At 46.9% G+C, this 26192-nt stretch overlaps 2 protein-coding genes across 4 annotated transcripts; both read left to right on the top strand.

Annotated features, from left to right (window-relative positions):
• Positions 1-5706: 5706 nt before the first annotated feature.
• LOC136524894 (wings apart-like protein 2) lies at positions 5707-20191 on the top strand. Of its 3 annotated transcripts, none has more exons than XM_066518125.1 (13): positions 5707-6298; positions 7365-7464; positions 8129-8462; positions 8705-8817; positions 14545-14661; positions 14824-14917; positions 15015-15098; positions 15440-16095; positions 17798-18084; positions 18219-18363; positions 19130-19227; positions 19327-19408; positions 19686-20191. In XM_066518125.1, exons 1-13 carry the CDS (start codon positions 5823-5825, stop codon positions 19767-19769), a joined length of 2670 nt encoding a protein of 889 aa, XP_066374222.1. In that variant the 5' UTR covers positions 5707-5822; the 3' UTR covers positions 19770-20191. The 3 variants fall into 3 exon arrangements, with proteins under 3 accessions (XP_066374222.1, XP_066374221.1, XP_066374220.1); XM_066518124.1 differs by having other exon boundaries at positions 14533-14661; positions 15443-16095; XM_066518123.1 differs by having other exon boundaries at positions 14533-14661.
• A 1333-nt stretch (positions 20192-21524) lies between these two features.
• On the top strand, positions 21525-25426 carry LOC136538936 (1-acyl-sn-glycerol-3-phosphate acyltransferase BAT2, chloroplastic-like). The gene is made up of 6 exons (XM_066530858.1): positions 21525-21917; positions 22017-22205; positions 22819-23225; positions 23520-23621; positions 23714-23974; positions 24861-25426. The coding sequence occupies exons 1-5, from the start codon at positions 21842-21844 to the stop codon at positions 23948-23950; spliced, it is 1011 nt and encodes a 336-aa protein (XP_066386955.1). The 5' UTR covers positions 21525-21841; the 3' UTR covers positions 23951-23974; positions 24861-25426.
• The last annotated feature ends 766 nt before the right edge of the window (positions 25427-26192 follow it).

Below are 26192 nucleotides of genomic sequence, written 5' to 3'. Positions count from 1 at the left end.
TGCCTCTCCGTCTCCTGCTCATTGCTAGCAAACATCGCCATAGGGTTGCGACGCTCCACCGAGGTCACAACAACCTCCCGGCTTCCTCCTCCTCAGAGAAAATCATGTTGTCACCTCTATGGGGACCTTTGACTCGAGCTTTGACTCGACATCACTCTTATTTTCCCCAGCCTTCACACGTCGGGCGATCTCCTTCTCCTTCTCATACTTCCGCTAAGCCACCTCAGCTTTCTCCTTCTCCTTCTAGGCAGCCTACCGAGCCACGCCCTCCGGCCCCTTCGAAAGGTGCGGTCGGGACTTATAAGCGTCAAGTCCCTAAAAAACAGGTGACTCAAAATCAAAAAATAGGAAAGCAAAGGGGAAAGAACACGGAGTAAAGAGAGGGAAGCATACCAGTTTGGATACCACCGAGGCATTGAGAGGTCCGGGCTTTCCATCAGCCTTCTCTTTAGGCTTCAGCTACAACACCCGGTCGAGGCGACTCCAGACCTCGTCATTCGGTAGCTCCTCCGATGATGCACGATCAGGGTCTGATGGGCCACCGTACCTCCACATCGGTCGTGCCCTCTCCGCTAATGGAGTGACCCGGTGATGGTAGAGGGTGTGGAACACCCGCACCCCATCAAGGCCACGCTGCATGAGCTTCTGGAGCTCCCCCTCAATGATCTCCACCTTCTTCTTCTCCCAATGGGAAGGGCCCCATGACCAACTATCCTGCCTCTCTAGCCTCCCGTCGGTGAACGTCGGGAATGGCGCTTCCATCGGGTTCCTAATATAAAACCACTCCCTGTGCCACCTCCGGTTGGAGTGGTAGGGGATGTACATGGGATACGAGCCCCCCACGCTTGGTTTTCTCTACAGGGCGAAGCCTCCCACCGGCATGGCCTTGGGCAGATTCCCCACTGGCAAAGATCACCCAGAGAATAGCCACTGGAAGAAGTTCGTGTGTGGCTCCATACTGTGGAAGGTCTCACAGACGTGATGAAGCCAGCGATATGGCAAGCACCCCTATTAGATTGAGGTGCTGTATCTCTAGACCCCACTCATTAAGGAACCAGTGTGTGGGGGAATCCTAACCCACGCTTGTGGAAGGCGAGTAAGGAAACCACCTCACTAGGCCGAGTTTGCGAGAACTCCTCCCTCCTAGGAGCCCTCTAGTGCGCCACCTCCTTCGGCGGTAGAAACCCCTTCATGACGAAGGCCTCCAGCATGGACTCCCTCACCGTGGATGACCTCTAGCTGACATTCGCTCCAGGGTTCTCCTCTTCCCTCACTCTCCCCTTTTCTTTTCTCTCCTAGGAACCGACGCGCACTCAGATGCTCTTGGCGAGAAGAAAGAAAGAAGAGATGGCAGATGAGGAATAGGCAAAGGAACGGGGCAAAAAACCCTCTCCCTTCTCTTACTTAAAGAAAAGGGAACGACAGTTGGGGAAGGCGCGGCGATCAGGGAAAGGCGAAATGACAGGGCAAAAAACCCTCTCCCTTTCCCATTTAATGTAGATGGGATACGATGGGACGCGCCCTGACAGATAAGACGCACCCTACCCGACGGAACAGTGCCTGATCAGACGGGATGTGGCCTGGGTATGGCCAACCACTACCGCACGCTGGACATAAGAACCAAAGCACCACCACATGCAGGCAGCTCTCCGCCTCCCCAGGCGGGACTTGAAAAAAACCCAAAACAATAGGATCTCTGCCAGGAGAAACCATCGGGCTTCCTAAGTTGAGCGAACAGCTCAGGAAAACACCGAGAGACAAGTAAGGAGCAAAGGGACGCCCCATGTAGGCCATGCTAACTTTGTCACAAACGATGAGCATAGGTCTCGGTCGGACATTTCCAATTGGAGCTCTTCAAACCCTGTCACTTGAGTCATCAAGGTAACACTATCCGACCCTCGCTATTTCTTTATAATCATTTCATACATCCATACATACATTCATTCATACGCCCATGCCCCCTAGATGATTTCGGGCCCTGAATCACCCAGGGGCTCAGGAACTAAAGCATCGCACATGCGGCGAAATGCATCACAATGCTCCCTGTTGCGTCACTGAAGCGACAGTTGCCTCATTCAACATGAGCAACTGATCCGACCTAGGGTTCAAAGGCCGGCCCACTGAAGGGCTTAAGGCCTGCCCCACATCAAACAGAGCCAGGGAAGAAAATGCAGATGAGCCCCGTGCGGCCCTCACCCAGTCTACCCCGAAGTAGATAGGGTCATCTCAACATTCTCGTTCGATCCTAAACCTCTCACCAAGCCCACAAAATCTCTATCGAGGGGAGGCCAGCAGGCCACCTAGGTGGGTCTCCGGAATAACCCAGGCATCTGTACGGGTTGTAGGTAAAGGAGCAGTGGAATATCACAAGAGGGCTATATTGACCCCATCATGAACGACGAACCCAGATTCCACTTGATCATACCCGTTAGCAAACTCACCGAGCGCGTCACTTGAGCCCGAGCGATTGAGGCAAGCGACAAAGCTTAGGCCCTCCGATTGTGAGAAACCAAGGATGGGGTAATGCACATAACTCAAACCAACCCCTACCAAAGCCCAATGGGGCTTGAGGGCTCAAGACACCCAAAAACACCTAGGTCAATGACCCAAACTCACCCTATCCCTTGGCTATGCCCCGACTGCACATCAAACGTCTGGGTCTACGACCCCGAACTCACCCCATCCCTCGGCTATGCCTCGACTGCACACCAAACGCCTAGGTCTGCGGCCCCAAACTCATCTCATCCCTTGGCTACACCTCGACTATGCACCAAAATGCCTGGGTCTATGACCCCGAACTCGCCCCATCAGGATCCGCGAGCTCCGCCTCGTCTGATCCCTAAACTAACTAACTAAACTGCCTCGGCTGCACGGGCTGCACCGAGGCCAGGATCCATGACTCCGACTCACCTGATCTCACGGTGCACACTAACGCCAGGACCCACAAGCTCCATCTCGTCCGATCCCTAAAAACTAACTGTCTCGCCCGATCCCACAGCGTGCACCGATGCCGGGATCCACGAGCTCCACCTTGCCTGATCCCAAAACTAACCACCTCAGCTGCGCAACGATGCCTTGGTTGATGACTCCATCTCAACTAAAAAACACACACATATGCCCGCTGACAAAACCCCCTAGGTGATCGTACCCGAATCACCCGAGGGCTCAGAGGCTATACCTGCGGGTGCACTCACGCGCACCCGCTGATAAAATGAAATCTCCCTCGCTGACAAAATGAAACTTCCCCCACTGGCAACACGAACAACCCCCTAGATGATTCTGCCCGAATCGCCCGGGGGCTCGGGGGCTACACCCATGGGTGCGCTCGCGCGCACCCGTCGTCAAGACAAAAATCCCCTAGATGATTCTACCCGAATCGTCGGGGGGCTTAGGGGCTCCTGTTGGGTTCATAAACTAGGGGTCCCTCGTGGACCGGCTTCCCAATAAAGGTTTGACCCAAGCAGACAATGTGTAACTCATGGGCCAGTCCAAGTACCTAAATGACAAGCCAGAGGGGCAATCTAATCTCCAACCGGAAGACCTGGCCAAGGAGGAATAGCACCCGCTTTTGACTCTGGCCCGCCTCTTTGACCGGAGTGCTTGCTTCGGTCTCCAGCCCGCCTCCGGACGGCCTCTCCAACCGAAAGGCCTGGCCAAACACCGCTTTCGACTCTGACCCGCGTCTCCGACCGGGGATGTGACAAACCCCTACTCACTGCTCTTCTTCGACTGGCGCAATTTGAGTCGACTGGGACCAACTGACCGGGGACGCCCACTCGGTAAGGACCAGAAAACAGACAGAGAAAGTAAGACAGGGTGCACAAGTCAAACCGCAATTTCGCGGACCGTACCCTATACACCTGCAGAAACAGTACTCTATGACCTTCCTGGCACGACAGAATCCAAGCAGTGTTGTAGGCGCCGACATTTTCCCCTACAGTATTGTGGGCGCCATTAACTCCCATACGGTAAGGCTCCCCCACATGCCTCTAGGCATCGACAGTGTTGTGGGCGCTAGAATTTACCGTACCAGGCGAACATGGTAAAACCCCTTGCATACCTCCAGGTATCAACAGTGGCAGGCGCCGATGTTTGCCATACTCGAAGAAGACAACACGACCTTCCACGTGCATCTGACATACAACAGTATTATGGGCGCCTACCATCATCCTGTACCCATCGGCATGGGCAACAAGGTTTAGTAGCATACGTACTCTCTTCCTCTCACTTATAAGGCCATCCCTTCATCTATAAAAATGGGTGTGCTCTCTCCCAACAGGTAGATTCATTAGATCGATCAAGTTTACTAGTATACAACAACAGAATCGTCAGGTTCAAACCACAAGCACACGCTTAAACACATAGCTCATAGCAGGGCTCCCGTCACTCTCGACCCTTTCGACCGAAGTCCGATCGGACCTCTTGTACCCCCCATCTTTTCCTTCTCGTTTGTAACCCCACTGCAAACTTCGAGCACCTGGGCTCAGGAATAAAGTCACCGACCGACTCAAATTGGACGTAGGGCACGTTGCCTAAACTAGTATAAACCCTGTGTCATTGAGTGCTAGGCCACCTCCGATCACAACGTACGACAAAACTACAAATATTTACGTGTTGGTCACTTTCTGCACCGATAACATGTTTCCTACATCACAGGTGTCTTAAAACTTTGAAGTTTCTCAGGCAACGGGGTTCTAGGGTTAGCAGCACCAAGTTGATTTAGGGGAATCTTAGAAGAAACCATTAGGCTACAAGTCGGCCAGGCGAAGGAGACGAGCGTGGAGACAGAGTGACAAGGCGTCAGGGCACTAGCTGCCACATGTGGAGGAATACTATGGTTGGGCCAGGTAAGGACGGCGGAGGCACGAGAATGCCCTGGCGACGCTGAGCTTAGCGGTGGTGGTAGTAGTGCCAGGTGTGCGGGCTGGACACCGCTGAGGACAGGGCAAGCCGACGGGAATGCGGGGGCCACAACCATGGTTGATTTAGGAGGACAAAGGTTGAAGTAGATTTGTCAACGCTGGAATCTTTATGCCCTGTTTGGATATAATCTTCCAGATTATGCGGTGCGAGAGCGATGGCGAAGCTATGACCACTAAGTTGCGATACGTAAAATCGAAGTTGTCATTGAGACGACCCTGTTCGTTACGCTGAAATTTGGCTTATGATAATACTTATGCTGATTTATTGTAAAGAAAATACTGTTCGTTCGCTGAAAAATACTGCTGAAATAGTGTTGTGCGTTAGACTCGTGGGGTCGGAGATGATGGATGGAATCAACGCCACTGTAGACCGTTTAATGTGATTCTTGACTTACTGTATAATCGTATACAAACATTACCCTAATCACGTGCCTAGAAACGGTCGTACCATGGAGAGTTATTTCCAAATTTTCCATTTTTTATTAACAAGATTAAAACTTTCTAATAACTTTTTTGGCCGACTATCCACCATCCGTTGCTACTGTCAGAATGAGAGATCCGACGGCTACAGATTAAACCGCCTCCGCCCTCCTTGCCGTTCTGACACCTGACTCGTGATGTTCCCAACAAACCCGAGGGGCCGAGGCTACGGCTGAATCGGACAAACCAAACCACACCCATCTCACGGCCCCACTCGCCAGTGACACAGCCTGATCGAGCCGAAGCCGAGCTCCCCGCTCCCCCAAACCAAGTCCCCCACCCCAAGCAGCTGCCCCTCCCAACTCATTTCCCAAATCCGCCGCATCAGCCGCAACACGAAGCAAACGACGCCAGCGGACCCAAACCCACACCCAAATCCTCCCTCTCTCGCCGGGACGCATCGACGACGGCGCGGGCTCCATGATCCTGCGCACGTACGGGCGCAGATCCCGTTCCTTCTCCGACGGCGGGGGCGGGGTCTCGTCCTCGCAGGACGCGTTCGACTTCGACGGCGACGACGACGTGCTGGGGTCGTCGGCCTCGCAGCCGCTCCCGCTCCCGCTCCCGCCGTCGCAGGAGTCCTCCTCGATGTGGGACTTCGACGAGGACCCGCCTCCGTCCCCGCCGCGGTCCCAGCCGGAGGGGAGGCGGCGCGGCCGGGCCGGGGCAAGAAGAGGAGGGGGGTGGGAGCTCGCGGAAGCCCCCGCGGTGGCGCCGACGGCGACGCTGATGGAGGCGGAGGAGTACGGGGAGATGATGGAGAGCGTGGACGAAGTCACGTTCGCGCTCGACGGGCTCCGCCCCGCCGCCCAGAAGCGGACGCGGCGGGCCAGCCTGCTCGCGCTGCTCGGGATCTGCGCCTCCGCCGAGCGCCGCCGCGTGCTCCGGTCTCAAGGGTAAGTGCATCAAAGGCTCCTCTTTTCCCTTGTGTTCAGCCAAGAACACGAATTAGGTTCTTGCTTGTCTTTCTTGGTAATCTTTACCGGAAAATCGAGAAGCGCGATGGTTTTCTTGTGCGATTAGGGCTCAAGATTAGGGTTTCTTTGAGAAAGGAACCACCTTTCTGCCTTTGGACCATGGGCTTCCTTTGCTTGCTTGGTTTCGCAGTAGACTGCTAATTCCTTGCCCAAAACACAAGTATTGGTTTTGTGGTTCAATGATTTCCCGTTTGTTGCTTGACACGAACTGTTATTTCTGTATTGTAGAACTGACTCTGTTGATTCCAACAAGCATTAGTGCCACTTCCTTTGGTTTAGAACCTAATTTTATAAATGTGTTTTAGAAGTATGCAAATGCATTTGAGTTGCATAGGAACATTTCTAGCAGATTGGTATGTTCTTCAGCTGAGAGATTGTATCATGAATGGTCCCTGAAACAGTAGCATGGTTAGTGATTAGTAGTGCCTAGAAATTGGTCTATCTTGTTTGAATTATATCTGCTCAGCTCAAGTATCATTGCAAGTTATCTGAAGTATGCTGTTTGGTAGAAATGGAAATTATTGAGGTGTAGCTAAATGTTTCTCCTTAGGCATATATGCCTATATTTTGTGATTTCTGGGAATTAGGCGTGTTTTCAGTTGGGATTGAACAATAATGATTATTGTCTTGTAAACTGAAAGTTTTACTTGAGCTGAAATGTGTCATTGGTTTACTCTTACACTCACAGCTATGCCAACACTGATGCTGTACTTCACTTTACGTTAAAAGACATAATACCTTGGTTAGAATAAGTTGAAGGTGTGGGATATCTGTTTTGCTGTCTGAACTGAGCTTCACTTCTTAGAGCAAGGTCAAATGGCAATTCATTTCTCTAAGTCCATAAGAATAGTTAAATTATTATCGAATTTGAGAACTTCTCCAGCTCTAAAGATGTTAGCATTTAACAAACACAGTATTAGATTTTGACACATTTTCCCATTTTATTACTTATACAAAAATGTCTTCCTTTTCTTATATCCTGTAGATTGGTACAGCAAATTATCGAGGCTATTTTGGTTCTGGACATTGATGATCCTCCCTGCGCTATTGCTGCAGGAGCTCTTTTATTTGTTTTGGCAAGTGATGTGAGTACCTCTTGATCTCAGTCTAAATCCTGCATGCTGTTATGCATATTAAATACCTCTTATCTCAAAGTCGCCTTCGCCTAGATGATTACAAGGTGGAGAAAAGCTATTAATTTCCATTGTGTTTTCTCTTTTAGCTACAACCACTTCTTTGGCATTACAATGCCACTTGTTTTCACATTACAAGGCTGGCATGTCCTATGAGAAAATCAAACAAGGAACACCATGATTTTAATCTCAATATTTTTTAATATAAAAACTAACTAGAAATTGTTTGGAAGTAAATCTCAGTCAGTGTTGACAACTTGACATTTAACCTTTTTCATTAGTTTGACCTAAATGACTATCTCTCTTGTTTTATAAGATGTAATATTTAATTAACCAATGGTTCTTCTCTTTTACCACTTCCTTTCTTTTTTACTTAGTAAAGTTTTTGACTTTTCATCGCCCGTGAGATGCAACTTTGTCCATTGCTACAACTTAATGGAGGCATTCTAACGATAACTCTAATGATATTTTCATAAAGTGAATCTATGTAACTCTAACCTTACAGGCATACAAATCGTCAACCTTTAGAAATTTGATTGATGGCACTAGATTCTGGAACTAAGGTAGTTGTACTTCAATATGGGTTCTGCTTATTGTTTCCTTTGTTATTATTCAGGTCCAAGATAATAATTCTCTGGATTCAGAAACTTGTGTCCATTTCCTTCTTAAATTATTAAACCCTCCGGTGAATGTCGTTGATGCTAAAGCGCCATCAATAGGTTCCAAACTTCTTGGAATTAGTAAATTTCAAATGCTTAATGCTTCCAATAAGGATGCGGACTCTAGTTCAGAGGACATACTTTTAAAAGTTGAAGAAATTCTCTTAAGCTTCAAAGAGATCAAGCCACTAGACAGGGATGATAAGAGAACAACAAGGCCGGAACTATGTTCAAAGTGGCTTGCTTTGTTGACAATGGAAAAGGCGTGCTTGTCTGCTGTTGCATTAGAGGGTAAGTTCTCTAATCAAATTTCTTGATCACGATTCCCCTTCAGATCTGATTTTATTAGTCAAAGCAATAAAATCAAATATTACAGCATTACATGGATGATTTTTTTCTGGTTATTGTTTCACTTGCTATTGATTGTCGTCTTGTTTAGAGCTTGGAGTATTTTTCTTACCTTTAATTTAATAAACCTGATTTAGTAGCAAGGTTTGCCATCATCACTCTGAAGTGCTATAACATTTTTACAGATACATCTGACATGGTGTTGAAACTTGGAGGAAATTTCAAAGAAACATTAAGGCAGTCGGGTGGCCTTGATAATATTTTTAATGTTATGGTGAATTGCCATTCAGAACTGGAGGTAAGACCTTATTTATGTCTATGTATGTTTTCTAACAGGTTTAGACAAAACTATTAAATTAGCATTATTTGTTTTGCTATGGTAAGATGGTTAACTTTTACAATTCATGTTCCAGTATACTTGAAGCTGCAATTTGGAAGAATATATTTTGAGCAACATGAAAAACATGTTACAATAATGGCTTTGGTTGAAAAGTTTTAGATTTCAAATGTACCCTAACTGTGATTACCAGTACGATTTGAACTTTGGAGAAACGATCAAGCAATACCCTTGAAAGCCTTGAAATTTGAATTCCCATACCATATACTCCCAAGATTATAATTCTTAACACTCCCATCAAATAGTCATTAATGGGGTGTTTGGTTTGAGGAATTTGAAAGAAGAGATGGCTCGGGAAAACTTAGTAGATTGATTATGGAGGGTACCAAATGAGTACAATATATAGGCAAGGATTGTCAAGGGTTTATAGAAACACCCAATCAACGGTGATCCTTGCCTAAACCAAGATCATCTACCATAAAACCCCAAGGGGCGCCTACAGCCCAAGCCCAGGACATAACAACCCATACGGCAATGCTAATAGCCCATAATATAGCAGTCTAACACGCCCCCGTAGTCTGATCGTCGCCACCGCGCACGTTCAGGCTGGACCTGAACTCTGTGAAGACCGAAGATGGAAGACCTTTGGTGAAGATGTCCACATATTGGGATGATGTTGGCACATGCAGGACATGAACATGACCAGCGGCAACCTTCTCCCGAACGAAATGGAGGTCAATCTCGATCTGCTTGGTGCGCTGATGCCGAATCGGGTTGGAAGACATGTAGACAGCGCTAATGTTGTCACAATAGACCAAAGTAGGTCGCCGAAGGGGGGCATGGAGCTCGAGCAGGAGCTGACGCAGCCAAGAGGCCTCAGCAACACCATTGGCCACCGCGCGGTACTCAGCTTCAGCACTGGATCTGGAGACTGTATTATGATGCTTGGAGGACCAGGAGACGAGATTATCACCGAGGAACACGGCGTAGCCCGAGGTGGACTTGCGCGTGTCAGGGCAACCAGCCCAATCAGCGTTAGTGTAGACCACAAGATCAGTGGCGGGAGATGGCCGCAATAGTAGACCCAAGTGGAGTGCCCCGAACATAGCGAAGGATGTGCTTGAGTGCTGCCAAGTGTGGTGCCCGTGGGTCATGCATGTGAAGGCAGACTTGCTGGACAGCATAGGCGATGTCAGGCTGTGTGAAGGTCAGATACTGTAATGCGCCAGCAAGACTTCAATAATCTGTTGCATCAGCCACAGGAGGACCATCAGCAACTGCAACCTTGGGGTTTGTGTCGACTGGAGTAGAGCACAGCTTACACTCAGCCATCCCAGCATGGTCCAAGATATCCATCATATACTGCCGCTGTGAAAGGAAGAGACCGTCACCACACTGCTGAACATGCATACCAAGAAAGTGATGCAGTTTGCCAAGATCCTTCATTGAGAACTGTTGGAGGGCCGAAATGATTCCGGGCCGAAGGAGACCCGGGGAGGAGGCTGTGAGGACGATGTCATCCACATACAGGAGGAGATAGGCAATATCTGAGCCGTGCCTGTAGACGAAGAGCGAGGTGTCTGACTTGGCTTCGACAAACCCGAGAGACAACAGAAAAGTGGCGAACCGACTGTACCAAGCGCGAGGAGCCTGCTTCAACCCATACAAGGACTTGTTGAGCTAACACACGAAGTCAGGGTGGGTGGGATCCTCAAAGCCTAGACGGCTGTACACAATACACTGTCTCTGACAAGGTGCCATGTAGGAAGGCATTCTTCACATCGAGCTGGTGCATGGGCCATTGGTGAGACAAGGCCAGAGAAAGCACGGTGCGAACTGTGGCAGGCTTCACAACTGGACTGAAAGTCTCTGAAAAATCCACGCCAGGCCGCTTAGTGAAGCCACGAAGGGCCCAGCGTGCCTTGTACCGCTCAAGTGACCCGTCGGCGTTGAACTTGTGCTTGAAAATCCACTTCCCGGTGACCACATTAGCCCGAGGGGGGCGGGGAACAAGATCCCATGTGTGGTTTTGGAGAAGAGCAACATGTTCTTCCTCCATGGCAGCACGCCAATTCGGATCGGCGATCCGATGGGAGCCGGCACATAGTCAGTAATGTCCAAAAAATCAAAGTCTGCCGGGGATGTAGTGGAGGCACGCTCAGCATAAGAGAATGCTGACTCATCAAAGATGACGTGACGAGAGATGATAACTCTATTAGAAGAGAGATCAAGGCAGCGGTATCCTTTATGATGAGCTGAATACCCCAGGAAGACACACAAGGTGGATCGAGGGGAAAGTTTGTGGGGAGCTGTGGCGGACAGGCTGGGATAACAAGTGTAGCCAAAAACGCGTAGGTGATCATAGGAGGACGCTGTGCCGAAGAGGGCGAAGTGCGGGGTGGATGAGCTCAGCGTTTTGGTGGGCAAGATGTTAATGAGATATGTGGCTGTTTGCATAGCCTCGACCCAGAATGAGGGTGGTAGAGAAGCCTGGAACAGTAGGGAGCCACATTGTTAATGGAATGAATGATACGCTCGGCCTTACCGTTCTGGGAGGAAGTGTATGGGCACGACATGCGGAGGCGAACACCATGAGTAAGGAAGAATGTGTGGGAGCTGGAGTTGTCAAACTCACAACCGTTGTCGCACTGAACTGCCTTGATGGTGGTGCCGAACTGAGTGGACACAAGGGCAAAAAAGTGAGCGATTGTCGGAAAAGCGTCAGATTTCAACTTCAGAGGAACGTCCATAAATAATGTGAACAATCATCAAGAATAGCCAAGTAATATTTATAGCTCGAGACACTAAGAACAGGTGATGTCCACAGATCATAATGTATCAGATCAAAATTATTGGACGCTCGAGAAGTTGACAAATGAAATGGAAGACGCACATGACGACCTAATTGACATGCATGACAAACAGTAGTAGTATCATGACGATAAGTAGGAAGAGTCGACGCAAGCTTGGAGAGGGTGCGGTCGTGTCCAGGATGACCGAGGTGGCGATGCCAAAGTGAAGACTCGGTGGCGGCGACCAAGGACTGAGCAGCTGGCAGCCGAAGAGGGTACAACGGTCCGGAGCTATTGCACCTGACGATCACGTTCCGAGATAGAAGATCCTTCATAGAACACCCAGTCGGGTCAAACTCAACAGAACAATTGTTATCGATAGTAAATTGGCGAACATAAATTAGGTTCTTAATAAGTTGTGGGGAAACCAGCACATTATTAAGACTGGAAAGATGGTGAAATAACTGTAGAGCCAGTGGATGTAACGGGGAGTAAGGATCCGTTACCAACAACAATGGACGATGGAGTAGGATACCGCGAAGTAGTATGTGAAAGCGAATCGGAATGTGAGGACATGTGAGAGGTTGCACCTGAATCGAAGTACCAGTCATTGTTGTTTTGTGGCTGCTGCAGCGTCATGGTGCTGAATGTCGAGGCCAGAGATGACTGATCCCATGTAGGAAGCCCGGCGTGCTGTTGGTAGTAGCCAGGGGGGTGGTGCAGTCCAAGAACCGGTGTTCTCCATGGCCGGGGCAGGCACAACATGCTGTTGAAGAGTCTGCTGGGCCAGCATAGCGTGCTGAGGGGTGCCAGGCAGTGGCGCAAGTGGAGGCCGCTGCCCAGGCTGTGGTCCAGGCCACGTTTGGATGGCCCCGGCCCATGGGCGGTAGGAGGGCCATGACGCGCCCCTAGAGCCGGAGCTGCCAGGCTTAAATTGTCCACCAAAGGGCGCGCTAGACTGGGCGCCGGGGTGCCACCAGTGCCGTCGTGCCGGCCGCCGCGTTTTCCGCAGCGGTTCTTGGAGGAAGCAGAGCCACCCCCGGAGCCGACACTGGAGGCTGCAGGCTGCTTCAGGAGGTCTGCCTTCGCGTCCAGGAACGTGGGGAAGGGGCGCCCTCGCCGGAGATGCATGCCGACGGTCTTGAAGCGCTCATTCAGACCGCGAATGAGGTTGAGGACGAGGGTGCGGTCGGTAACGACTTCACCTAAGTCACCAAGCGTGTCCTGCCATGCGCTTGAGCTCCTTGCAGTAATCGGTGATGGACAGATCACCCTGAACGAAGTTGCGGAGCTTGGCGTCGAGGAGGAGGGCGCGTGTCTCGCGGTTATTGAAGAACTAGGACTCCACGGCGCGCCAAGTGTCGCGGGCAGTGGAGTTGCGCGCTGAGATCGTTGCGGCGAGGTCGTCAGAGATGGTGCAGAGGATCCATGACAATACAATCCATGCGCTGCCAGTCAGGGAAACCAGGCGCCGGTAAGTCCTGCAGGACATGGTGTTGAAGGGAATACTTCCCAACGATGAGGAGGAACTGATCGCGCCACCGATTGAAATTGCCGGCGTTGAGGTCGAGAACAACCGTGACAAGATTGCCGATGTTCTGGACCGCAACAGCCTGGGAGTGGAGGTTGGTGATTGCAGCAGCCTCTTGCAGAAGGAGGGCTTGATGCAGATCGGTGTTGTCGTTGTGGTCGGAGGCGTGATCGGAGAGGTCATCCTCATCATCCCTGTCCGCGGGAGCGCCAGCGGCGGCGCGTTCTTGCTCGGCGCGTGCCAGGGCGTCGCGAGCGTGGGTGGCGGCGGCGTCGCGCTCCAAAGCGGCAGCCTGGGCTTCCTTCTCAGCTGCGGCGGCGCGCGCGAGGGCGGCATCGCGCGCAGCCTTGCGATTGGCTGCACGCAGCGGCATCCGCATCGGCAACAGCTTTGGCGGCGCAGCAGCCGTGGCCTGGGCATCGGAGTCCAGGCTGGAAATCGTGGGGACGGTAGCCTTGGAGGAGGCGGTGGCGGCGGCTGTTGCTGTTGTGGGAGAGGGGGGGGGGGGAGTCCCAGGCATCGCAGCAGGGAAGCCGGCGCAGATGGGTGGGAGGAGCGCAGCCGAGAGGGGGGGGGGGGGGCGCTGGGGAGGAGCACAGCCGAGGAGAGGAGGCGCGCTAGGGCAGCGGAGGTAGAATCGGGAATACCCAGACTCGTGATACCATGAAAGAAGAGATGGCTCGGGAAAACTTAGTAGATTGATTATGGAGGTACCAAATGAGTACAATATATAGGCAAGGATTGTCAAGGGTTTATAGAAACACCCAATCAACGGTGATCCTTGCCTAAACCAAGATCATCTACCATAAAACCCCAAGGGGCGCCTACAGCCCAAGCCCAGGACATAACAGCCCATACGGCAATGCAATGCTAATAGCCCATAATATAGCAGTCTAACAGAATCACCTCATACTTGATGGGTGGTCCATCATCAGGTGATCCTATATGAATTTTGGTAGGATGATCCCATTCTCCATACATATGCTAATTGTGTGTATATGAGGAGTGTGGTGGTGATGGATCACCCTATTCCAATACTCAAACCAAACAAGAAGTTGAGGGGTGAGATGACAATGGACCACCTCTTTACTGAAACCAAACACAACATAGATGTCTTTTTGTTCTGTTGAGTGTTACAATTCCGTTGATATTTGCCTTTTCTGGATATCCAAGTACTCTAGTACTGACCTTCTTTAGGTTTTCCATATTTTTGTCCTTAGGGTGCCGATCTGTATATCGTTTGTCCCCATCTTTACATGTCACCTGTTTGATAAATATATGCAATAGTAATATATGTTTGTGCTAAGTGACTGCAATAACAATCTTCCTCTGGTGGTAAACCTTGTGTATTAGAAACTTGTAAAGGATGCCTCCACTACAGCTGTGGAGGGTAAGGAAGAAGCTCCTCCGCAAAGTACCGCACTCCTCTTGAAATGTTTGAAAATTTTGGAGAATGCCACATTTCTAAGTGACAACAACAAGGTAATCTTCAGTATCTTGTTTGTTCGATTTGCTTCTGTCTCACTGCTCTCTACGATGTTTTGTGCTTCTTCTCTGCTGTAATGGTGTTCCCATGTTTGCTGCTAAGTGCTACCTGTATTATTTTACAATGTATTCTAAATTATCTCATTTTGTTCCTTCCAGACCCATTTGCTCAGCATGAGTCGAAAATTGAGCCCTAAGTGCCCCTCACTTCCTTTTGTTGGTGTCATTCTCAGTATTATTGAATTACTATCAGGTAATTGCATACTAATTTAATATTACTACTACTCAAGACTTAAACGTAAAGCTCGACACCCCCTTTTGGAATCTGACTGTTATTCCTGTTGCTGCAGCTCTCTCTCTCCTTCAGAAACCGTCCACTGTTTCAAGAAAAGCAGATCCAAAAAATACTAAAGTTTGCAACGGGGCCTGCTCTGGTAATAAAATGACTTCATTTTATAGTTATATTGCGAACCTTTGCTATGCAAGCCTGAATATGATGATCACCCTTGTATGTATCTATTTCAAATTCAATCCATCTAACTAGGGTTGATGCCAAAACTTCCACTAGTTTCCGTTTTATGAATTTTCATTAAATTGTGCCATTATTCTCCTGACCAATTATATATATTTCAAGATCTCTGTACCATCTGGTGTTATCAATACTATCTGGGCCACCACAAATGCTTCTGTTATCTTTCTGATCTAATGTGAAGGCCAATAATACTTGTTCCTTTTAAGTTTAACATAGTTACATTTTGAACATTGCATTGTGCAGCAGACAGTAGAGGTTTGAGCTTATTGAATCATCATAGCAAGTGCAATAACTCAAAGAAAAAGAGCCTTTTACTGAATCGAAGGCACCAGGATTGCTCATCTTCCAAATCAGAAGCTTCTCATGTTACTATCTCTTCTAGCAGTGTTGTCTCTCAGTCACAAAGGACACTCAATTCTTCATCTTTTTCAAGCGATGGGGCATCAAGTGGTTCACTTGGAGTGAAACATAGTAATGGTGCTAGTTTGAAGCTCAATGTAAGAAAGGATCGTTCTAAAACTAATACAATCAGAGGCTCAAGTGGTTGGATTTCTATAAAAGCATACACTTCTGATTGGAACTCCAGAGAAATGGCAAAAAAGCGGCGTCTATCTGAAAATGTACACACTGATTTGAGTAATGGTGGTGATGACCCATTTGCATTTGATGGTATTGATCAAGAACCTTCAAATTGGGATCTATTTGGTCCAAAAAGGAAATCACCACGGAAGCGAGCGAAACGATCTAATGGAGAAGTGCTGGATGATTGTGGGACTGCAGTAATGGGAAGTCCTGAATTATGTCAACCTGAAGATATTTATCAGTCAGGTGCAACTTCTGATTCTAAGGCTGTAGATGAGTCCAATCTTTTGGAAGATTGCCTTTTGGCATCAGTTAAGGTAATGGATCATGTTTCCTTTTGATCTTTCTTGTCTTGGTTTACCTCTATAACTCTTGTTGCCTGGCATCTTTTAAACATTGATAAAAAGCTGTGGAAGCTGTATATCCTTCAGATGATCGCCAATTGTCGTGATTTTTATATACAAAATTTGCAGACATCGGTACTTCTATAGTTCTATTCCATGTGTCAATTTGTATACTCACACCTACCATAAGAACATTCACATTACCTGCTTATCCACAATAGCAACGTTAACCAATGTTTTCAAGGCGGTAAGGCGAGGCATGGCGACTGACTACTGCCTTACGCTTAAGCGACTAAGGCATGAGGCGAGGCGACGCCTTAACATCTTAAGGGAATCTTAAAAGAGCAGCTTAGAGTGGTAGATAATGAAGAAAAACAAAAAGGAAAAAGGAAAAAGAAAGGAGAAGGAGCAAGAAGTAGTCTGGCCCAGCCCACCAGGCAGGCAGCCCATATACCCCTCACCTTTGACCTTCCTGCTTCATCTCTCGAACTCCCAATCCTCTCTCTCCAGCGCCGCCGCACCTCTCTCTCTCGTTCTCCACTGCCGCTCCGCCTCCGCCCCTCTCTGTCTCTTGCTTCCCTCTCTCCTCCAGATGTGCTGCTCTTCTTGCTTGATAGACGGAGGAACAGAAGGGCTTTGTATTAGGATATGTATATATCAGGATCAATTAGGCTCAATTAGAGAGATTCCTAGACTCTGCGTCAGTTGCTCCAGGAGCTCCACATCCGCATCCCGCTTGCGACGGTTGTCTACTGTGACAATGTGAGCGCCGTCTATATGACTGCCAACCCTGTCCACCACCGCCGCACAAAGCACATCGAGATCGACATCCACTTCGTCTGCGAAAAGGTTGCTCTGGGACAGTTCCGGGTGCTTCATGTCCCATCCGCACATCAGTTCGCCGACATCATGACCAAGGCTCTACCCGTCCAGCTCTTCACTGATTTTCGGACCAGTCTATGCGTCCGTGATTCTTCCGCTACGACTGCAGGCGGGTATTAGGATATGTATATATCAGGATCAATTAGGCTCAATTAGAGAGATTCCTAGATTGGCTATTTCTCTTTGGACGCTGCAGCTCGATGGAGGAACAGAGGAGGCAAGATGTTGCAGGTCAGCGCCGATTGGGGGAACATGGCCGCAGCCCGCACAGGCGCGCTCTGTTTCTCCAGCACCGCCGCACCTCTCGCTCTCTCTCCCTCCGGCGCACTCTGTTTCTCCTGCGCACCCCTTCTCTCTCAGTTTACCCCGCCGATCCAATCCTTCTCACGCGTTTTCCCGCCGCCCAGAACAGAGGACTCCCCGTAAGGCGAGTTGTCTGCTGTGGCGTCCCGTGTGGAGCGCCTTGGTGATTAAGCGACGACAAAGCGACGCCTTAATAACATTGGTGTTAACCATTTCTGACAGATGCTAGTTTGTTTTGTTTTGTTTGTTTTTTTTGGGCGAGATTATGCTTGAGCAGTGGGTGAGCTTTATGCAAAATTAAAACTTTACAGGTTTTAAGCTTAGTTGCTACTTCTACTTTGCTGGTCATTGTGAAAGTTTTGATCATCTAGCTTTACCAAACAAACATCTTTTGCTGCAGGCCAGCCACTGGCATGTTATTGAGGGACTACTTGTTTTTATTACATTTGCAATGAGATGTATCTAACATCTTCCATTAATTTTGTGGCAGGTTCTTATGAACTTGGCAAATGAAAACCCATCTGGCTGCGAACAGATTGCGTCATGTGGTGGAATTAATACCATGGCCTCCTTGATCATTAAACATTTCCCCTCATTTGATTTCTCCATGGACAGTAACAATCAAATGAAAGAAGTGTCCTCTGGTGATCTCTCGTCTTCCCAGAACAGCAAGTCACTCCAAATCAAAACTAAGCAATTGCGAGACTATGAACTTGATTTTCTGGTCGCCATATTGGGATTGCTTGTCAACCTTGTGGAGAAGGATAGCCTTAATAGGTAGGACTCCCCCTTTCCTTGCCTCCATTTGCTCCATTCATGTAAATAGTACTGGTATGACAGTTTCTTAGATCTGGAAAGTTGCTATACATCCTCTAGTCAATGCCTGTAATTCTGACTGTACCTGGCTACAGGGTGCGACTTGCGAATGCCCGTGTTTCTGTCAATCTGTCTCAAAATCCAGATAGCAAAGATGTACAGAGGGATGTCATACCCCTGCTCTGTTCAATATTCTTAGCAAGTCAAGGTACCGGGGAAACTGCTGAAGCTATATCACCGGTAATTCTAATCCTCATGTTTTCATATTTTACAACATAATAACAAAGTGTGGTCACCTTCCACACCTGGCAGACGGCAATTCTAACTGATGGGCATGGTGTAATGTTATCAATGACAGGCTGCCCTTATCTTGGCATATATATATAGGGGAAACTATGTAGTGGAAAACCACATCTTAGGTGGAAACATGGGAACCTACTCAAAACGCATACTTGGAACTTGGCACATCCATAGTGCAACCATAGATGTACTTTGTCTTAGAGGTTGGCATGCAAACTCATATTTTTTATTTTTAAAAAAATCATCCTAAAATGAAAAAAATCAGGTGCATGTGCACTAGAATACAAAATCCAGCAGTGTTCTTTTTTTTATATGAACCGTACATTGGTGTTTGATTCATCATTTATTATGAGGCAATGTTTTCATATAAGTTGCAATTTCTTCATTAGACCACCATCATTTCTCCCTGCTATTTTGTATCCTGTTATAAACCTGCCAATATAATCAGAGTATCAGTCGGCAGTTGGGTAGACAAAAGGAGCACCAGGAATATAAATATATATGTTTATTTGTAGACACTTGAGATTGCCAAAAGGTTAGCTGGAGCTTAGAATTAAATTAGCACCTTTTAGTTCTGGGTTGGCAATGCAATTATGGCTTTTCTATATGTTATATTTCTACATGCTACCTAGAAATGTATAACTGTGTTCTGCATATCATATGACTCTTGTGAGCCATTTATTTGATGGCTATTTCTGATTTTCAGGATGATGAAGAATCTTTGTTGCAAGGAGAACGCGAAGCTGAAATGATGATCGTGGAGGCCTATGCAGCACTTGTGCTCGCCTTTCTTTCAACGGAAAGGTCCATACTGCCTTATTTCATAATGTTTACTTAATTTGTTATAATTTTAATGTGAGCCCCACTGCCGTTAGCTTCTGAACTGTATGTTTGCTGCCACAGTATGAAGGTTCGAGGAGCCATTTCCAGTTGCCTTCCGGACAACAACTTAAAAGTTCTTGTACCAGTGCTAGAGAGATTTGTGGTATGTCTCCAAAATTTCTGAATGTACCGTCACAAGCAACGTTCGAGAGATACATGATGGACTACCATTTTTGGGGACCAGTAATATGTCATGTGCATAGATGCCTATCCCTATTCTTTGTGTAGCCTATATCTATTTATTCTTTTTCTGGCATGTTTACTAGATAGTATGTGACGGCTCTAGCTTCAAAAATTTCTCAGTTGTTTTCCAGATTTCCCTTTCCGCGACAGCTTTGAGCTAGTTTTGCTTATAACCCAATCATCTTGTTCTCGTGCAGTCATTTCATCTGCAACTCAACATGATGACAAGGGAAACACATTCAGCTGTCACTGAAGTCATTGAAAGATGCCGGCAATCATAGAAGTGGGAAGACTGAAGAGGCGCCCTGTACAGATTAACTGACCTTGTGCAGCCGAAGCACACACAGGTGTTACTCATCACCTGGCCAGGGCGCGACAAATGGATGCAGGCTGGCGTGCAGTGGGCTTGGGAGCTAACCGTGATTTTATTCTTTCTTTTGTCCCTCATGTTGTTCTGATCCTGTTGTCTCTCTCAGTTTCTTCACCTCTCCCGAAATGATGTTGTTTCCGTATTCTAGGAATAGTCCATATTATGAATGTACAATAACAGCATAGGCCATAGGGCATGTAGTTGTGCTGTCTCAGTTCTTCGGCTCTGCCTTACAGGTTGTATTTTGGTGTCACAATGGAATCAGTGACCACACATGCCTAAATCTGACAAGTTAAAGAGTGTGTATGACATGATAGCAGTGCAATTCAACTATTGCCCTGTTCGCTTTTATAAGCTCTATTTTTTCATTCAACGAATATTATTTTTTTTCATGATAAATCAGCCAACAGTACTTTTAGCTATGGCTTATCAGCCAAACGAATAGGGCTATGTCGCTCTCCATGTAAAGACCTCATAAGTTCAAAGCATTGTCTGGTTGCAGAAAATGACGATGTTGTATGTAAACAGTGTAACCGAAGGTATATAAATCTTTTAGGGGTCGGTTGGATTCTTTCATTTTAGAGGAATTGAAATCTATATGATAGATTAGGCTATTTGGCTTGGAATTTTATATTTTATAACTTTTTCAAGCTTATAAATAAGCCTATCTTAAATTCATAGAGTGGGAGGATGGAAATGGATTTTATAGATTACTATGTTATAATTCTATTCTTCAACGTATAGCACATTCTTCAACTCATTTTTCTACAATAAAAATACAACATATAAATATATATCCCTTACATATATAACAATAAATATACAAATATATTCCATATACAACTATATTAGCTTAACCAATCTATATCTAAATTATAATTATTAAAATGAATTCAATTCTAAAGATCCAAATGGCCCGTGCTATACTGCACGGCCTGTCAATAGCTAAGGAGGATGCGCTCCTTAATTCGTTATCTACGAACTGTTCTGAGGGAATTAGAATCTCTGTGATCTGTTGCTTGAGCTTAAAAGATTGCTCCCGAAAGTGGTAGTAGTAGTTGGTATGAACCCCTGTTATTATCAGTATTAATTGTAACTGCATTTATTTTCAAACCGAAAATGGTACTGATTTATTTGTGCCCTGTTATCAGTATTAATTGTAAGTGCATTTACTTTCGAACCGAAAATGGTACTGATTTATTTGGATCGGCAAGAGCAACATATATATACTCCATAAGGGCTCATTCGGTTACCAGGAATCATTCCCCGGAACAATTCCTACCCGGGTTTACTTGACTAATTTATATAATCTTTGATCAGTTGGAGCAATTACCCGGGCTAACCGAATGAGCCCCAAAAGGTAGCAGATTTGTTCTACTCCTGCAGGTTCAGAGGTTCAGCTGAACAAATTTGCAACTACAAGAAGGAAACCATCGACCTTCCAGGCAAGTTCCAAACCAACAAATTTGCAACTACAGCTAAAGAAGTAAAACAAACATCGGCCTTCCAGGTAAGTTCCAAACCGCACAAGAAACTTTGAAAACCTCGATGCAAAACGCCGAGGTTTTTAGCGCATTTGGACCCACGTGCCGCCGGCCGGCCGGCCGGTAGCCCCCTACCCCACCGGTCGCGTCGCCTCGCCGGCGCACGCACGCAGACATCAACCCGTTACCCGTACCCGTCCGCGCGCGAGCCGCGAGCAGTGCCACCTCCCCACCGCGTCCGCGTCGCCGAATACCCACGGCCCACCGACCGTCCGACCCCCCGCCCCCACGATTTTATCCGTTCCTCGCTCGTCTCTCCAGCGAAGCCACCATCTCCCCATCCCACGTTCGCCACGTGCGCGCCACCGCCCCACCGCGTCCGCGTCGCCGGCCATACTCCGTCGCCGCGAACGAGATCACGGGCCCCAGACTCTTCTTCCCTCGTTGTGGGAACGGAGCGTGCGAGGAGGCGGCGAGGGGTTGGTTGCGCGGGCCGACCATGGGGATGCTCATCCGGCCGGGGCCCGCCGCGTCGCCTCTCCCCATCGCCTCCTCCTCCTCCTCGTCCGCCCACGGTATCGCTGACGCCTCTCTGCTCGCCCGCTAGGCCGTCTCAGGGGGGGAAGCCACGGTGCTGATCTTATCTTATCTATGATTTATTGGTTGGTTCGTAGTGGCGGCCGTTGGCGGCGGTGGGGCGAGGACCTTGCGGCATCGGGTGTCGGTGGCGGTGTTCCGGTCCCCGAGTACGCAGGTTTTGGCGACGAGGTGGCGCCGGCGGAGAGGTTTGGTTGTGTGGTCGGATGTCGTCGCTGGTGGCGCAGCCGCCGCGGATGCTGGGGATTCGACGCCGGCGCTGTCAGGTATCCAGCTTGCTGAGTATGTTAAAATGTCTTCAATCGTTTTTTAGATGGACGTGAGATGTCCGGTAAATGACCTCTCACTTTATGAGAAGAGTTAATGTGAGAGGGGCTAAGCGTGACCCCTCTCATGAACTCATGATTGCAAAAAGTTAAATGCCCCAAGTTATGGAGTGCGGAAATCTTTGCAAACCTGCAGTGCCTGAATCGCTGTTGCAAATGCTCAGCAGATTCATAATGCAAAAACAAACAGTCGTTTGGTTCCTATGATTAAATACTATCAACTATGGTTACAACCGGCACTCCCATCTAACTGAAAGGCGTCATTGCATTTTTCAACAATAGAAATAGGGACACATCTGGCAGTGTGTAACCTTTTAGACACCTTATAGCATGGTGTAGCAGTACTGCACCATTGTGTTTCACTGTTTCAGGAATGTAGAAGAATCAATAGATGCAGGTACTAGTTGTGTCTCATGCTTATTGGAAAACATGTGGTCATGTACAACATGGCGACAAATAGTTTTTGTGAAATGAATTGTCCAGAGAAAAATGCAAATATCAAACTATAGATAGAATTGGATCTCCTTGTGCTAACTTGAAATTATTTTAACAGGCGTGCAATTGGTTTCAAGAGTCAGAGGGGTTTGCTTCTATTTGGTGACTGCAGTTGCAGCAATCTTTTTGTTTGTAGCTATGGTTGTGGTTCATCCACTCGTGTTGCTATTTGACCGGTACCGTAGGAGAGTGCAGCACTACATTGCGAAGATTTGGGCTACTTTGACAATTTCCATGTTCTACAAGCTTGAGGTTGAGGGAATGGAGAATCTACCTCCAAATAGCAGTCCTGGAGTCTATGTTGCTAACCATCAGAGCTTCTTGGATATTTATACCCTTCTAACTCTAGGGAGGTGCTTCAAATTTATAAGCAAGACCAGTATCTTTATGTTCCCTATTATAGGGTGGGCAATGTATCTCTTGGGTGTGATTCCTCTGCGGCGTATGGACAGCAGGAGCCAGCTGGTATGAGTAAACTCATCCCTATTTAGATTATGGTTTACATAAAGTTGTGATGATACTATATTTTTTGGATCATTTATATCATTTAGAGGGACACATAAGGCAGTTTTGTTTTGTAAATTGCCTGCCATGCTCACTTTCTTTCTTCTTCTTTTTGGTTTACACAGCTTTGGCATGAGCTTTAAAACATATATAAGTAAACCAAATAACCAAGTTTATGTAATTCTATTTCCTAACTAGACACCATATTTCAATTTGCGCTCCATGTTCTGCATAACATTGGTTTTGGAAATGCAGGATTGTCTCAAACGGTGCGTGGACTTGGTGGGAAAAGGAGCTTCTGTATTTTTCTTTCCAGAGGGTACTCGAAGTAGAGATGGCAAGTTAGGTGTATTTAAGGTTAGGTTTTACCAAACTATATCTTATTTCTCTGTTCATTATGTTTTTAACTTTTTCTTGGGGCAGTGACATGCTGTCATAATTTTTCTCAGCGTGGCGCATTCAGTGTCGCCGCAAAGACCGGAGCTCCTGTGATACCTATTACTCTTATCGGAACTGGGAGATTGATGCCTTCTGGAATGGAAGGAATTCTCAATTCAGGTTCAGTAAAGGTGATTATTCACCGACCTATTCAAGGAAATGATGCAGAAACATTATGTTCCGAAGCAAGGAATGTGATAGCAGACACTCTTCTTCTACATGGTTATGGGGTGAGCACAGGCACTTGAGAATTGAGACAAAGCTCGTTGCAGGTACTGATGCTAACTATCTACCTTGAATTTTCGGGAAGGTTGGCAATTTATGATGTCTGGGTTGCTCTTTGTTGAATAAGTTTGTTTATTTTTTCTCCATAAGGGTTTGTTTATGTACTGTAATTGCATGGGACCTGATATTTGAGGCTGTTATCGACTGCGACAATAGAGTAGACCCTTCAAATAATGGAGTGGTTGAACCTGTTCGCTGGTTGTTTTCTGGGCTGGTAAGCCCGGCTGGTGCTGGTTTGTTGTGAGAGGAAAACACTGTTGGCTGGTTGATAAGCCCTGGCTGAAACCAACAAGCGAACAGGCTGATTGATTAATGTGTTAAAAAAATTATTGATTAACACTGGAGGTGTACCTGCACTTTGTCCTTCCATCCCTTCCTTTGATATAGGAGTATGAATCATTCTTGAGTATGAAACATGATAGGCGGCAACTTTAGATGTCAGAAGATGCAGTGCCTCAAGCAGGTAGCTGGTCCATACTGACAGTGCTCTCAATTGCTTGGTTCAGATGTATGTTCATGCACTAGGGGCCTGTTTCTTGCACTCGCACAGTTACCACGAGGCAACTATACGTACGGTTCCTTACATAGCAGTATTAGACCATTTATTACCACGAGGCAACTATACGTACCTGTTCGTTTGGTTGTGGCTTGTCGTAAACGATCGTAAATTTTCAGCCGGAACAGTATTTTTCTCTCATATAAATCAGCCATCAGTATTTCTTTACGAACCAGCAACGATACGAACCAGCCAACCGAACAGGTTGATGCACCCCTCCACTTGTGCCAATTCTTTGTGGTGTGCAGTCTGTACCTTTTGGTGTTCCTTACGGCCTATGGCAGGTTTTGAGTACTTTTGTCTTCTGTATGTTGCAGATGTAATCATAAAGGCGAGACGGAGAAAACATGGCTTGAATTGGCAGTTGTAACATGTGGTCTAATGTTGTAAACCCTACTTTTTTCTGTTGGTTTGATAGTACAAAGCGATGTAAAAGGCAGAGGCCGTCTTCATTGGATGGAAAATGAAGCCCACGTGATTTTTTGCCATTTAGCAATGGAATTCGCCCTCCGGATTTTGACATAGTCATGCGGGCCGGGCACTCTAAAAAACACCTTGTTTCAAAGCTATACGCTGGAGCATCAAATCCTGGGAAAGAAGCCGGCTTTGGCTTTTTCGGCTTATTTTTTCAGCCGAAACAATATTTTTCTTCCACAATATTTCAGCATAAACAGTGTTTTCTAGCATAAACGATAAATAATCCATACCAGCCGAGACATTTCTTTCGCTGTGTGGAGATGTAACCGTCCGGTGGCTTCCTGACAAGACTTGTCGATTTGTCCTTTTCCGCTATGCTTGCTGGTGTTCTTGTTTCGTTATTTGCTGGCCTCTTGTCTGCGTCTTGGTATAATGGCTTTGTGATCATAAATGGTTGTCGGTAGAGATGTTGTGTTTAGTTTAGCTTCTGCTTTTAAAAAACAGAATGCTTTTTCTAGAAGTAACTATTTTCGTATAGTATAATTTTCGTAGTATTTTGGATCCTACTTTTGGATTTTTGGTTTTCCAAACGAGTGGAAATAGAGAGGCGTTTAACACCTGTTTTAAGGGAGAAAGAGAGAAGGTACTCCCTTCGTAAAAAAAAAATATAATTCTCATTTTTTGAAAAGTCAAACAGTTTGAATTTTGACTAAAATTATGAACATTCATAATACAAAATAAATACCATTAGGTTAGTTATAGAATATATTTTTATAATAAATTTATTAGAGACATAAATACTAGTACTATTTACTATAAACTTAATCAAAGTTAGGCTAGTTTGACTGGTAAGGATCTCATAATTGTATTCTTTTGTGGGCAAAAGGGTAGGTTTTTCATAGTTTTAACCAACTATTTTACAACTTTTTTCATAGCACATAGCTTATGATAGCTTTTTTTATAGTTCACATCATTCTCTGATAGTTCGATGGAGAGCAGAGCAGGGACGGAGCGAGCCACCCTGTGCGTACGGGGTGTCCGAATTTAACCGTCACACCGAGGGGGGAAAAGAAGCAAAAGGTGATGGTTCGATGGACAGAGGGAGTAGGTTTTTCATAGTTGTTTTAACCAAATATTTTACAACTTTTTTCATAGCACATAGGTTATAATAGCTTTTTATAGTTCACGTCATTCTCTCGGTGCTCACTAGAGGAGAAAAAAAGAAGCAAAAG

The sequence above is a fragment of the Miscanthus floridulus genome, chromosome 2 (genome assembly GCF_019320115.1).
Source record: "Miscanthus floridulus cultivar M001 chromosome 2, ASM1932011v1, whole genome shotgun sequence".
In the NCBI taxonomy this organism is placed as follows: domain Eukaryota; kingdom Viridiplantae; phylum Streptophyta; class Magnoliopsida; order Poales; family Poaceae; genus Miscanthus; species Miscanthus floridulus.
This window is presented reverse-complemented; position numbering and strand designations above follow the sequence as displayed.